Source organism: Carcharhinus amblyrhynchos, chromosome 2 (assembly GCF_965287045.1).
Source record: "Carcharhinus amblyrhynchos chromosome 2, sCarAmb.v2.hapA, whole genome shotgun sequence".
Taxonomy (NCBI): domain Eukaryota; kingdom Metazoa; phylum Chordata; class Chondrichthyes; order Carcharhiniformes; family Carcharhinidae; genus Carcharhinus; species Carcharhinus amblyrhynchos.
Genome location: NC_137325.1, coordinates 24,759,781 through 24,774,536, shown reverse-complemented (window position 1 = coordinate 24,774,536; position 14,756 = coordinate 24,759,781). Strand labels below are relative to the sequence as shown.

The 14,756-nt window shown below is 42.8% G+C and overlaps 1 protein-coding gene across 2 annotated transcripts in view; it reads left to right on the top strand.

Moving 5' to 3' along the window:
* The window catches only part of LOC145360418 (uncharacterized protein C7orf57-like), a 101,800-nt gene that overhangs the window by 76,793 nt on the left and 10,251 nt on the right, over nt 1-14,756 (top strand). The window contains exons 7-8 of one of the 2 annotated variants that reach the window (XM_080215622.1): nt 674-804; nt 10,661-10,826. In XM_080215622.1, coding sequence (XP_080071748.1) covers nt 674-804; nt 10,661-10,826 — 297 coding nt within the window. Of the gene's footprint in view, nt 1-673; nt 805-10,660; nt 10,831-14,756 lie in introns of those variants that run through there. The other variant, XM_080215630.1, reaches the window with a different exon arrangement.

Here is a 14,756-nt window from a genome sequence, read left to right as displayed (position 1 = left end):
AAGTTATTTGGGAAATTTAGTAGGCTCATGCTGGGACTCAAAAAGCTCTCAGCAGGCGTGGTTTCCACAAGGCCAAAGAAGGGCAATTCCAAGGTAGCCATCAGACATGCCCTCATAGTTGGGCTGTGGACATTGCTGGATGTAGGAACAAAATTTGTCTCTCGCTCTCCCTACCAAGATCAGAATTTAGGATTATATGTTGCTGGGACAGGAACCTTGAACATTCATGCTCCACAATAAGCTACTTCACCTTTCATAGGCTATCCTATTAGATGAGGAATTTCAACTCATTGTAAACTAAAATCACATAATTCACTATTCATTACAATTGTTTTGAATGTTAAGATGTTTAAATCCAGATAATAATGCCTTTTAGAGGCAACATAGTAAAATGCAGTCCTGCTATGAAGCCTCACCAAATGGGAAAACAGATATGTAAATTGAAACACTACCTGTCCGTGCATGCCCAATGATTTGCAATCCTTTAATTTATTGGACAGAGACTTGTAGGAACTGCATGCCTGCATTTCTGATGAGCACTGGGTCAATGGAAACTCCAACGGAGAGCACAATTTCCTAAAGCTTTGCAAACAAAATAAAACCCAACAAATAGAAAATTGCTTTAAAATGTGAACATCTTGGAGCAGTTATGATAACTAACACTTTCCTTTAGGCCTTTACTGAAAAAGAATGAACCTATAAACATTACCAAATTAATTACTAATGGGTATGCTGAAGACTGGATCCAGCAGCGAAAGGAGTGGAAGAAGATACAACCGAATGTAAAGATTAAAGAGACTGGAGGTAATGCTTTACAGATGTGTTGGTGTTCTTATCATGCTATGGTAAGATATGATTTTACCCTCAATCAGCACACAGGGAGGAAGAGACTGAAGGTCAGATGCCTTCTTATTCTGGTCTACTTGCAGTTTTTTTATTGTCAGATAATAAAGTGATACTGGCAGGGACCTGAAGGCAGAACAAGAAAAATATGCAGACAAAGATGGAAAAATAAATATATCTGTACTAAAATTGATATGTGACAGTAAAGTGAAATATGAGTTAAGGTAATCCTTTACAGAAATGGAAAACAATAATCAAACAGGACATCAAACCTTGACATGAGTGGATTTCATGTCGACCAATCCAGTGGGGCCTAGGCATCAGTTAAGGATGGGCTGTACTATCTATCTGTAAAATTATAAAAGTGTGTCTGTACTGGCATTCTCCCATAAAATTATAATCACTGCACCCTTAAGAATTGCATGTGTAAACCAGACCTCCATGCTTATGCCAGGAGCACTCAGTCTTCTGCATAAGGACTTCACTATTCCATCAATTAGCATAACTTCACATACTTCTTCAATCTGTAGAATTCATTCTATAAAACTATGCCTCTTGCATAGGAACATCTGTCATGAAAAAAGACCATTTGGCCCAGGAATCCTATTCCTTTCATAGAAGAATATGCTTGAATGCTCAGTGATAGACTATTCAAACCATTTAACCTCTTGAGGAAAGCTGCTTCAAGGTTCTTCTGTCCCTAATGGATATATCAAGTAACATTTCAGAATATATACATGATATTACACTATGAGCGGAATTCTCCCAAAAAAATTCTAAGTGTTGAATTCATAGGAAAATTGGAGTAATTTCAATGGGAGCTCAGACTAGACTCTCTGCAGAGCCCACCAATATCATTAGCACAAATATCATTAGATTTCAGGGGTGAGGCTTATTCCTACCCAGCAGGCTGAAACCAGTGGACCTCTGTGTATACACACCGGCCCCAAACTGTCAGCCTCCCATTTGCTGGCTAGCTCGATTGCTGGCCAGCCTGGGACCCCCACAATTCCAGCACCTTGCCCATGGCCTGACCACGGCCCCCTAACCATTCCCAGCCAGTCTTGAAGCACACCCACCACCGCACCCCCCCCGCCCCCCAACAACAACTAGTTCCCGGATCGTCCCAATCTCCAGTCCCACACAGTGCCAATCCCACCCCCCCACCTCTGCAGTATAGACACCCCTGCAGGCAGACCGCTCCCCCCCCACCATCCGGCCCATCCCCCCATCAGACTCCCCCTCCAGCTCACCCCAATCACTAGCCTCCCTCTTGCCCTCATCGATTGCAATGGCAGAGTGGCAGCAGGACCCTCTACCCCCACCAATCACCCCCTATCCGTACCCCTCAGTTGGCCCCATTCCCTTGGCACTGCCCCATGCCTGACGAGCAGTGCCAAGGTGCCATCTAGGCATGTGCAGTTTGCCACTTGGGCAGTGTTGGGGCACAGGCTGCCACTGCCAGGATGCCCATGTCCAGGGGCACCCCCCACCACTTCCACTCCGACCACCCAACCCCTGGGGAGCCCCGATTGCCCCTTCCTTTACCCCAGTGGGATTAGGCTGCTGACTCCCAAAAGTGCGGAGCTAGTGTAATCTCCACTGGAGTGAAACACTGGCAGGGTTGAAGATGCTAGCAGGTCCCGAGACGTCAGTCCTGGGCCTGCTAATAGCATTTGCATAGTATGACGAATACTGTTTAAATGCTGACCCGTCCTTCCACGTAATTTCTGGCGTGGAGCAGACTGCACCGAAAATTCAGTATTGGGAGACACAAGCGCCATGTGAATGCTCGTGAGAACTCTGTGAATTGACCAACATATGATTTTTCCAGCCCACTGCACTAATAAATTAGTGCAGCAGGATGAGAGAATCATGGCCTATGTCTTATTCATTTCTGACTAATTGCCATGTTGTTGGGTGAACATGCAACATCAAAAATGAAGAGTTGTTACTGACTCGGTGAATTGAATCTCAAATCTGGCGAATATACAATCCTTCCAGAGCTCAAGGCTGAGGTCAAAGACAATTTGCAAAACTAAACAGATGACTCGAAAAAGATAAAACGATGCTTTGGTCAGGGGGACCATCAAGTTCCCAAAAGTGATAGATACTTCATTGTTCCCAAAAGAACAGGCCCAGAATTTTATGTTCCCTGCTGCAGGGTCTGACAGTGGTGGTGGTGGTAGTGGTGGTGGTGGTGGGGAGGGTTGGGGGTGAAACTGCAAGAATAGATTCCCTCTGGGGTTCCCACCTGCTCTGATCTGGTTGTGATTTTAGACGAGTGGGCATTGTAAAATCCTGTCCTTGCCCCAGTTAAGGCCTCTACTTAAAGGCCCTTTCCTGCCCTATCTCGATGTTTAGGTTGGTGAGTGAATAATGGCTCAGGGCAAAACGTGAAAATAAAGGTGCTTAGATCTTGAGCAGGGGAGGGGGAGATGGAGCTGAGGGATTGGGGGAAGGGGAATGGAGAGGTGCTCAGAATGAGGGAAAGGACCACCCAAGGCAGAGAATGAGGATATCAGGAGTTAATGGGATCTGACCTGCTGGACAATGAAGATCCTATACCTTGTGTCTGGAGGCAATGAGAGCCTCCCTTGTCCAATGTCTCTGTTGGATCTTGACTGCCATGTGCTCAGCTTCCTTGGCATTCTCCTCAATCTCCTTTGTGCTATCCTGGTTCTCCTCCTTTAATGAAGCTTCCTATTCTTTCTCCTCCACCTTTACTTTGTCATCCCAATGCTATGTGAGGTTGTACAGCACACAGCAAGCGACCGCAATAGGTTTCACCTTCTGAATGCTATATTGCAGTGCCCCGTCAGACCAATCCAACCAGTGGAACAGCATCTTGAGGAGGCCAATGCACCACTCAATGATACTTCTGGTGGTAGAGTGGGCCTTATTGTAATGGGTCAGCCATAACCTTGGCAGGTAACTCATGTCCCCCATTACCAATCTCCTCGGCTGAGGGTGATCCTGGAACATGTTGGGTATCTTCAATTGTCCCAGATTATAGGAGTCATGCACACTCCCAGGATAGCATACACAGACGTACATAATATTTAAGATGTGGTTGCATAGCAGCCTGATGTTCATGGAGTAGTATCCCTTCCTGTTACTGAAGAGCACCCCAGTATGAAATGGAGTTTGAAGGGCAACATGGGTGGCATCTTTTTCCCCTGGACTTTGGGCATCCCAAAAATGACAGAGAATTCTTCATCCTGGGCATCTTGATGGGCCTAGTCCAGGTTGAAGGTGATGTAATCAGATGCCTTGGTATACCTGATATCTTGTGGGGCAAGGATGGGGGGGCACATGGCCTGCGGGTTTAGAAATCCTATCCAATACTCTGTAGATGTGGCCAGATTGAGCAGCTGCGGGCTGAGACAGAAGAGTGAGGTCCTTAATGGGGCCTTGAGTGATTGACTCAGGAAGCAATTCTTCTTTGTCATATGGGCTGACTGACAGAACACGGATTCAACTGATGCTGGCTTGTTCACGTAACTCTCCTTGGCTGAACCCCTCCTTAACCAGGTCTGTAGCTGTGACTCAGAGGCATTGAGAGGCTTTGTCCTGGATGGGTCTTGTATAAGAAATGTTGTTCCAGTTGGGACTTGTGTGTCCTAGAAGACAAAACCCTAGAAAGCGACACCAAGGCCAGCGAATCCCCGGTTGGCATAACCCCGGAAAGTGAAGCCCCAGTAACCTAATTTATAACGGATGCCATTTTCATTGGAAGGGAGGATTTAGTTGCTGTATTAAGGAAGGTGTATTTTCTGTTGACTGTTGTTTTAATAATTTATCATTGTGGAATTATAATGTCTTTGGATTGTAATGTATTTGGATGAATTGTTCTAATTAAAAGACAGAGAGGATTTGTACATGGGTCACAGTCAATCTTGAAAGGGCACGATCCCAAATGTCCCTGATGACCTCACGAAATAGGAGGAGTTCATGGAGGTGTGCCTACAGGTCAGGGTTGTTGACTGAACCATGGGCAAACCTACTATACCCATACATTCCTTTGAGAGTAATGCTGACTCGCAAATGGACAGGGTGCTATTATCACTGAGGAAGGAGGCATCACGGGTGAGACATGCAACCAACAGCAAGCTACATAATGACACTTTAGTTGCCCAAGACCTGTCCTCCCTTCCCAATAACCTCTGGTCTCCAAACTGTTTCCCTCCCACAACCTGGTGCCCAAACTCTTACCCCCTTCTCCTTCCACTCTCTAATTTCTTACCTCCATCCATCCAATCTCTCATTCTAATCTCTTACCCCACACCCCCTTGCCAAATTCCAGGCCTCAGGTCCCTGCCGACCTCCAGGCCTTAGAACCCCATTCAACTCAGAGATCTGGACCACTGACTCTCTCCATCATCCTTCAACTGTCTCCACCAGCGTTTCCACCCCTCCAGCCAAGCCCCGCCACCCCCAAACACTCTCTCCACACCATCCTTTCCGAAATACTATCTTGTTGCAGGTCCCATGCCAGTTCAAAATTGCTTCTGGGCCAGCCTCACCGCCACTTCCACACATCCAGAAGTGAAAAGAGAAAATATCTTGTAGCATCACTATGAAATGTAAAAGCCCAATGTCAGCCATTCTCTGTTAGGTGCTTCAGCAGCACTTAATCATAGCTTGCCATACTTTACCCAATATTGCATCTAAGAAGTTATAGTAGTGCGGCATAGGGGCAGCACAGTGGCACAGTAGTTAGCCCTGCTGCCTCACAGCACCAGGAACCAAGATTTGATTCTCGGCTTGGGTCACTGTGTGGAGTTCTCCGGTTTCCACCCACAATCCAAAAGATGTGCTGGTTAGGTGCATTGACCATGCTAAATTCTCTCTCAGTGTACCCAAACAGGTGTCGGAGTGTGGCAACCAGGGGATTTTCACAGTAACTTCATTGCAGCGTTAATGTAAGTTTACTTGTGACACTAATAAATAAATTCTAAACTTAAAAACTTTAATCAAGTGTTACATCTAATGTGCCTGCAACCCATTTCTATTGGGAAAGTACTTTCTCAGTTTCTGGGTTAGCAGAGGGGCTGAGGCTGAGCTTTATCTTCTTCTATAAAGATGTCTACTGGCTCATATGCAATTTAGAGCTTATGTTTATGCAGAGAATGGAATGGATAGCTATAGTTTGATACTTGGTTACATGTTCTAGGAATATAGATTGGCCCATAGGTGTAGAAAAAGGCTATTTGGTGCTTAGAGCCCATTCCAGCATTAGAAGAGATCATGCTGATTTACTATCTCAGTACCATTTTCATACAGTATCCCTATATCCCTTTGATGTTTTTAATATCTAGAAGTCTCCATCTTGAATATATGCAGTGGGTGGGCGAAATTTCACCGATTCTCCCTGCCCATCAATGGGTGAGCAACCCAGTAAAATCACACGAGTGCCGAGAAATCAGGATCACCCCTGATTTCTAGGCTCTTGTGATTTTATGAGAGCTGGATTTCTGGTGAGGTCAGCTTTTCCCTGGAATTGGATGTGAGGCTGAGTAATTTATTGCAATATACTGAAATTCCGATTTGTGTGTGTTTAGTGAGTCCGGCACTCAATTGTCTGGGTTCACTTGTCTTTATGGCCTCACCAGTGGACGCTCTCTCTGGTGAGGAAAGCACCTGCTCCCCATGAATGGGGAACAGTCCTGTTGGCTTCACTGGTGGCAATTGAGGCCCCCTGAGGGGGCTGATGGCATGGGAGAGAATAGGGGTCCAATCTCCTCAACCTCCCCTCGTAATTCCTAGGAATTAGTCTGATTAGTCTTTTTGAGAAAGTGACCAAAGAGGTGGATGGGGGTAAGGCAGTGGACGTGGTGTATATGGATTTTAGTAAGGCGTTTGATAAGGTTCACCATGGTAGGCTTCTGCAGAAAATGCAGATGTATGGGATTGGGGGTGATCTAGGGAATTGGATCAGGAATTGGCTAGCGGATAGGAGACAGAGGGTGGTGGTTGATGGTAAATATTCATCATGGAGTTCGGTTACGAGTGGTGTGCCTCAGGGATCTGTTTTGGGGCCACTGCTGTTTGTAATTTTTATTAATGATCTGGATGAGGGTATAGTTGGGTGGATTAGTAAATTTGCTGATGACACCAAAGTCGGAGGTGTGGTAGATAGTGATGAAGGGTGTCATAGTTTGCAGGAAGACTTAGACAGGTTGCAGAGCTGGGCCGAGAGGTGGCGGATGGAGTTTAATGCGGAGAAGTGTGAGGTAATTCACTTTGGTAGGAATAACAGATGTGTCGAGTATAGGGCTAATGGGAGGACTTTGAATAGTGTGGATGAGCAGAGGGATCTAGGTGTATGTGTACATAGATCCCTGAAAGTTGGGAGTCAAGTAGATAAGGTTGTTAAGAAGGCATATGGTGTCTTGGCGTTTATTGGCAGGGGGATTGAATTTAGGAGTCGCAGCGTCATGTTGCAACTGTACACAACTCTGGTGCGGCCGCACTTGGAGTACTGTGTGCAGTTCTGGTCCCCACATTACAGGAAGGATGTGGAGGCTTTGGAGAGGGTGCAGAGGAGGTTTACCAGGATGTTGCCTGGTATGGAGGGGAGGTCCTATGAGGAGAGGCTGAGGGATTTGGGGTTGTTTTCACTGGAAAGAAGGCGGCTAAGAGGGGATCTTATTGAAACATATAAGATGATTAGAGGTTTAGATAGGGTGGATAGTAATAGCCTTTTTCCTCTGATGGAGAAATCTAGCACGAGGGGGCATGGCTTTAAATTAAGGGGTGGTAGTTATAGGACGGATGTCAGGGGTAGGTTCTTTACCCAGAGGGTGGTGAGGGATTGGAATGCCCTGCCTGCTGCAGTTGTAAATGCGCCTAGTTTGGGGGCGTTTAAGAGATCCGTGGATAGGTTTATGGACGAAAAGGGATTGGTTTAGGTTAGTGGGTCATTGTTTTGTAACTGGTCGGCGCAACATCGTGGGCTGAAGGGCCTGTTCTGCGCTGTAATGTTCTATGTTCTATGAATCTGCATTGCACTCCTTCTATAGCAAATATACCCTTCCTTATGGAGATCAAAATCGTACAAAGTACCCCAGGTGTGGTCTCACCGAGGCTCTATACAACTGCAGAAAGACTTCTATATTTCTGTACTCAAATCCTCTAAAGCCAGCATGTTATTCACTTTCTTAATTATTGTTGCATTAGCATGTTAGTTTTCAGTGACTTATGAACAAGGAAACCCAAGTCCCTTTGGCCATCAATGCTTCCCAGTCCGTCCGTTTAAGACATATTCTGCGTTTGTTACTTCTATCGAAGCTTCATATTTCTTCACATTACATTCCATCTACCATATTCTTGCCCACTCACTTAGCCTGTCTAAATCCACTTGGCATTCTCCATGCAACTCAGATTCCAACTAAGTTCTGCGTCTTAAGCAAACATTGGTATTAGATTTGGTATTACATTTTGTTCCCACTTCCAAATCATTGATATAAAATGTAAGTAGCTGGGTCCTTGAGGATCTTAGTCACAGCCTGTCAACCTGAGAATGATCCATTTATTCCTACTCTCTGTTTTGTGTCCGTTAAACAGTTTTCAATACATGTCACCATATTCCTCACCCCACCCACCTTCCCCACTCCCCCATCCCAAATGCTGTAATTTTGCCACCTCTTGTGTGGCAAAGCCTAGTAAAAACCCAAATAAACCACATCCACTGGTAGTCCCTTATCTGTTTTGCTAGTTGCATTCTCATTGTCAAGCGTAATTTTTATATCAACTCAGCCCAATCCTACCATTATTTCTATATATTGTTATTTATTACATGCTTTCCATTAGATCTTAACATTGCCCCTATTTCTGACATCAGGCTAACAAACCTACAGTTGCTCCTTTTTTTAAATAGTGAATTTGCTACCTTCTAATTTGCAGGGACCATTCTAGAATTTACAAAATTTTGAAAGATGACGACCAATGCATCCACTATCTTTATAACCATTTTTTTGAACACTCTGCCACAAGATTTAACAACTTACAATCCTATTTGTTTCTCCAGTACTACTTTTTTCACTAATGTTGGTTTCTTTCAAGTCTTCAATCTCATTTGTCCCTTGCTTCTTTAGTATTTCAGAGAGCTTTTTTGTATCTCCCTCTGTGAAGGATCCCACAATATCAAAATTTGTGCCCAAAGTCAATAGACCTTTGACCGGTCCGTCAGGTTTTCCATCCCACCCCTGACAATTCCTGCGGTGAACTGGACCAGAAAATTTAGGCCAAAGTATTTGTTTAGTTTCTCTATCATTTCCTTATTCTACATTATAGATTCTCCTGTCTCGGCCTGCAATGGTCCCACGTTTGTCTTTGCTTATCTTTTTCTTTTTACTTATTTATAGAAGCTTTTACAGTCTGTTTTTATGTTTCTTGCTAGTTTACTTTCATATTCTATTTTCTCTTTCTTTATTAATTTCTTGGCCCTCCTTTGCTGAATTCTAATCTCAATCCTTAATCTCATTACTTGTTTTGACAACTTTTGACTATCATTAACTGTTAACCATGGTCAGATCATTTTTCCTGGGTTTTTGTACCTCAAAGGGATGTAAATTTGTTGTCAATTATTAATTTATTCTTTAAATGAGAGCCATTGCCTATCTATTGTCATTGCTTTTAATGTATTTCCCAATCTATCACAGTCAATTTGTCCCTCATATTTTCGTAGTTCCTTTATTTAGATTTAAGATCTTGCTTTCAGGTTGAACTACATCACTTTCAAATTTGATGCAAATTTCTATCATATTATGACCACTCATAATCCCTCAAGGTTGTTAGATGCATCACTATCATTACCATTTTGTAGCCTAAAACAACTCCTACCAATGTTTCTTGCTATTTCTTCATTCCACCCACACTTATTCTGCATCTTGCATCTTGATCTTTTGATTCAAGGTCTTTTCAATAGATAAATTTCCTTTATTAACTGCGATACCCTCCTTCCTTGCATTGTTAATATAAGCCTTGTGACAATAAATAAATAAACAAATAAGCTTTTTACTTTTTGTCAAACCTTCCTAAATATCAAACATCCTTGAAGATTCAACACCCAACCTAGGTCACCCTAATTTACAGCCTTACAGGAATGCGTGGGTCAGACTGATGAGATGATGTCATGGAATGACATAGGGAAACCATCCTCACAAACATGTCGTGCAACGCCTTGACTTCATCAACTTACGTAGATGTGGGCTAGACTGTGATTAGGATATAGTGCCAATGCGCACCAAGTCAACCCCCCTGTCCATCTTTCCTAATACTCTCTGAGCCAGAAGTGAAAACATTATTTCAAGTCCCTACCCAGGACACCAGGCTGACACCTTTAGTGCAGCACAAAAGAAGGTATTAAATGATGATCCCATCTGTCAGTTGAGATGTATATTTCCGACTCTATAGCATTCTTCAAAGAAAAGCAGGGTACTTTCTCAGTATCATGGCAAATTTCACACCAAAAAGGAATTCTGCTTCTTTAATTTTTTTTACTCCATTATTAAAGTTAGAAAGCCAATTCTCAGAATGGACCAAACCTAAATCCATTCCTTGCTTGCTCCAAAAATCAAATTCAAAATCCAGTTGAATCCAATTCATGGCCCCCACAAGGGAGGCAAACAAGATCCAAGCTGACAAGATGAGGCATTGCACCCCATCTTGGGCTTGATCTTAGTGCCAAGTATTTATAGATGAAGATAACTTCTGTTGCAAAATGTAGTGTAAATATGTCTTGTCTATGTACACAAAGGGGGAAATGAATATAATGGGAATTACTATAAACTAATGAAAATTCTATCTGCAGACCCTGTTCCTCTTGAAGCATTCCAGGAGAAGTTAGAAAAGAAAGAGCTTCTTAGAAATACAAAGACACGGGGAAGAAAAGCTATTTCCACTACAGTAGACCAAAATGTAACCTTCAGAGACCCTGTGAGTGATTCCAAGGCTAAAACATCATTTATTCTGAACAAGTAAGTCAGTCTTCTACCATGCTAAAACATTCTCAATTATCTTTTATAATTGCTGCTCTTGTTATTCTGGAATCCTGAGCATAGTTCCCACAGACCTGTCTTTGGGAGCTAGTATGTTACTACAAGGATACATTGGCAAATTTTTGTGAGTTCTGTGTTAATGAAAGATATATAACCAGATATATTTTTCAACATTATTCTATTTTAGCAAAGTAAGTATGCTAAATTCCATTTGCCACTTCACTAACCACTCCACCAACCCATCAGTATCATTTTGTAGATTATAGCTATCCTCTACACTATCTACCAATCAGTCAGTCTTTCCAATCATATCACCACGTTCACATCTAAATTATTAATATAATGCAAACAGCAAAGGTCCCAACACCAAGCCTGTGGAATGCCACTTGAAACAACTTTACATTGTCATCCTTTACTATGACTCCTCCTCCTCCTTTTCCATTCCATCTGTGATGAAACAATGCTGTCTGCTTAGGCTTAGGATAACTAGGATATACAGCTGTGTTGTCTCTTTAAGGTAGGCTTTCAGCCAGTCAACATCTTTGCAAGTATAGTCAAGGCGACCAGAGCCTTCAACATTTATGCCTCCATCTCCTTGCAGCCTAGTACAGGAAACATCTCCTTCATTAGACTGTTTTATCTGCACAGACATGTAAAAGATATAACTAAAGTAACAATCTAGTTACTTCTGATCATCAGCAAAGTGATGGGGTCATCGACAGTGCTATCAAGTGGCACTTACACAGCAACAATCTGCTCACAGATGTTAATTCTGGCAGAAACTTTGGCTACAACAGATCTGGCTCTTACACAACAACTTGCATTCATACAATTATAGAATCCCTATAGTACAGAAGAAGGCCATTCAGCCCATCCAGCCTGCACCAACAACAATTGCGTCCAGGCCCTATCCCTGTAACCCCACATATTTACCCTGTTAATCTCCCTGACACTAAGGGGCAATTTAGCCTGGCCAATTCAACCTAACCTGCAGATCTTTGGAGTGTGGGAGGAAACTGGCGCACCCGGAGGAAACCCATGGGAGAACATGCAAATTCCACACAGTCACCAAAGGCTAGAATTTTTGGGATAGGGCCTGGATTGGATTGTTTAAGGTGCAGACCTGATGGATAAATGGCCTCCTTCTGCCCTGTAGGGATTCTATGATTCTCTGTTTAGTTTGGATTCAGTCAAGGTTACTTGGCTCCTCATCTTATTACAGCCTTGATCCAAATATGAATAAAAGAGCTCTACTCAAGAGGTGAACTCAGAGTAAATGCCATTGACATCAAGGTAGCATCAGGTACAAAGGAGACTGGAAGAATTGAAGTCAATGGGAATCAGTAAATAAATCTCCACTGGTTGGAGTCATACCTAGCACATAGGAATATAGTTGTGGTTGTTGGAGGCCATCATCTCAATCCCAGGACATTGCTGCAGGAGTTCCTAGGCCTAAGCCCAATCATCTTCAGCTACTTCATCAATTGCCTTCTCTCCATCATAAGGCCAAAATGAGAATGTTCACTGATGATTGCGCAACGTTCAACCTCATTCACAACTCCTCAGATACTGAAGCAATCCATGTCTATTTGCAAAACACTGGGTTTGGGTTGTTAAGTGGAAGTAACATTCATGTCACACAAGTGACAGGCAATGACCATCTGCAACAAGAGACAATCTAACTATCTTCTCTTGACATTCAATGGCATTATCATTATAGCCCAGGAGAATACCATTTACCAGAAACTGAACTGAACAAGCCTTATAAATACTGCATCTACAAGAGCAGATTAGAGGCTGGGAAGTTTGTGGCAAGTAACTCACCTTCTAACTCACCAAAGCCAGTCCACCATCTACAAGGTACAAGTCAAGAGTGTGGTGAAATACTCTCCACCTGCAGGGATGAGTGTCGCTCCAACAACGCTTAAGATGCTTTACACCATCCAGAACAGGGCAGTCTGCTTTCTCAGCACTCCATCCATTAATTTCAATCGTCAGTCCCTCCACCACTGTGCACAGTGGCAGCAGTGTGTACTATATACAAGACACACTGCAGCAACTCAACAATGCTCCTTTCACAACACCTTCTAAACCTATGACCTCTACCACTAAGAAGGACAAGGGCAGCAGATACACGAGGATACCAACATTTACAAGGTCCGCTCAAAGGCACGCATCATTCACTGTCACTGGATCTAAATCCTGGAATTTCCTTCCAAACAGCACTGTAGTTGTACTTTCAGCAGCTGAACTGTCTTTGCAAGGGCAATTAGGCAGCAAATGTTGACGTTGCCACTGATGCACCATGAAAGGTTTTTTTTTAAAGTGGTAAGACAGGTGAACAAATTCTAACACTTCTATGAAAAGAATTTGTCTAGAACCATAACTATGGTTATACAAAATCAGTGTTACTGGTCTGGATGCCATACCCTCATACAAAATAATTGGCTTCTGAAGGAGCTATCTCTTTTCACAACATGTGGCTGGCACCCAATCTCATTGGGGGCAGAAAAACATTTTAAGGACATTGTGAAGGTCTCATTTAAAAAGGGACAAATTGACAATGGTGTGTGGGAAGAACTTAATGCAAGCCTTACCATGTGATGGCGCCTCATCTAACAAACTGCAACACAGATGGAGACTGACCACATAATCTTTCCTACGGAGAAGTGATGCAAGTAAAAGGAAGAAGAACAGAACCCTGACTTGAGAACCCCCCACCCCCTGTCCTCAGAGCTTCTGTTATCCTCTCTGCCCAAAGACCTTTGGCTCCAGGAATACCTGCTGAGTCATCTGAGGACACAAAAATCAAAGCCTATCAGGCATCATCTTCATTTCAAGGGACTGACAGTGACTTAAGTGACTCTGTTGGCTTCTTGGCTGGAAGGTCACCCACCACCTTTCCTGGCCATGGCAAGGAAGACAACAGGTACTCCCCTCTTAACTACCCTCACCATTTTACAGGATATTCTTGTTTCACAGCTCATCCCAAAAAATCTTATTTCTCTATATGCAATTTCTCATCAATTTGAACTTGACCCCATTTCGTCTTCTTATCACCAATATTCACTTTTTTCAGTCTTTCTTTGTCTTGCAGGCTATCCTAAAATAAGAAATGAAGCATAGAAATAAGTTACTGATGATAGTGGATAATGTGTTAACATGCCATCATTCCCTAGACTCTGGAAAGGTCCCAGTGGTTTGGGAAACCACAAATGTAAAGTCACTATTTAAGGAAGGAGAGAAACAGAAAGCAGGAAATATAGGTCAGTCAGCCTAAAATCTGCTCTTGGGAAAGTTTTGGAATTCATGATTCTGGTAATAATAGCACATTTAGAAAATCATAATGTAATCAAGCAGAATCAACATGATTTTATGAAAGAAAAATCGCGATTGACAAATTTAATAGAGTTCTTTGAGGAAGCAATGAGCAGGGTGGATAGATTGGAACAGTAAATGAATTCCAAAAGTTATTTGGTAAGGCGTTATGTAAAAGTTTACCGCATAAGGTACAAGCTCTTATTGTTGGGGGTAAAATACAGTATTAGCATGGATGGAGGACTAGCAAACTAACAGAAAACAATATTTGGGGTAAATAAGTAATTTTCAATTTGGCATACTGTAACTAGTAGGCAGTCACAGGGATCAGAGCTGAGGCCTCAACTATCTATAATCTGTATTAATTGTGTGCTTATCCAATTTGGTAGGAAGAATAGAAAATCAAAATTTGGAGAGATTGCAGAAATGTGATACAGAGGTTTCTCAGTGTCCTCATACATGAACTATAAAATATTGACATGCAGGTACAGCCAGTAATTCAGAAGGCAAATGGAATATTGGTCTTTGTTACAAAGGAGATGGAGTATAAAGGTAGGAAAGCCTTGCTACAACTGCTCATGAGGAGGGTCA